General features: G+C 61.5%; 1 protein-coding gene across 1 annotated transcript in view; it reads left to right on the top strand.

Moving 5' to 3' along the window:
• The first annotated feature begins 249 nt into the window (after positions 1–249).
• Positions 250–429, top strand: part of FAM73B (family with sequence similarity 73 member B) — a 22,161-nt gene continuing 21,981 nt past the window's right edge. The window contains exon 1 of the mRNA XM_006768483.2: positions 250–397. Within this exon, the coding sequence (XP_006768546.1) occupies positions 265–397 (133 nt within the window). The 5' untranslated portion in view covers positions 250–264. The remainder of the gene's footprint in view (positions 398–429) is intronic.

The following is a 429-nucleotide window of genomic DNA, read 5'->3' as shown; positions in this document are numbered from 1 at the left end:
GTGTTTATTACAAGGCACAATTACCGGAGCCCAACACGTGGGCTCACACGGCCACAGCTTCCTTCACTGAAGCCCCTTCCACACCTGATTGCTTTCCCTTAGTCCCTTTAAGAGCTGCCCCGCCTCACTCAACCAGTCTCCATGTCAATCTAAGCCCTCTGGCCAATCAAAGGATAGAAAAGATCACTTTCGTGCCTCAACCGCACTTAGAGGGCGGGGCAGAGGGAGACACACCCCTTTGACCGGAAGCCCGAGCGGCGCGGAATGGGTCAGAGACGCTCATTGGCCAAAGAGCGGCCTTGGCCCTGCGTAAGGCCACGCCCCCCGGCGGCTGAGAGGTTGGTTGCGCGGCCGCCGGGGAAGGAGACGCTGCCCTTTCGCAGCTATGGGATCCCGGGTGAGTGGCTGCCGGGGCTGAGCCCGCCGGGC

This window comes from Myotis davidii, unplaced genomic scaffold (genome assembly GCF_000327345.1).
Source record: "Myotis davidii unplaced genomic scaffold, ASM32734v1 scaffold142, whole genome shotgun sequence".
NCBI lineage: Eukaryota > Metazoa > Chordata > Mammalia > Chiroptera > Vespertilionidae > Myotis > Myotis davidii.
Note: the sequence above shows the minus strand (reverse complement) of the source record. Positions and strands in the feature narration are given on the sequence as shown.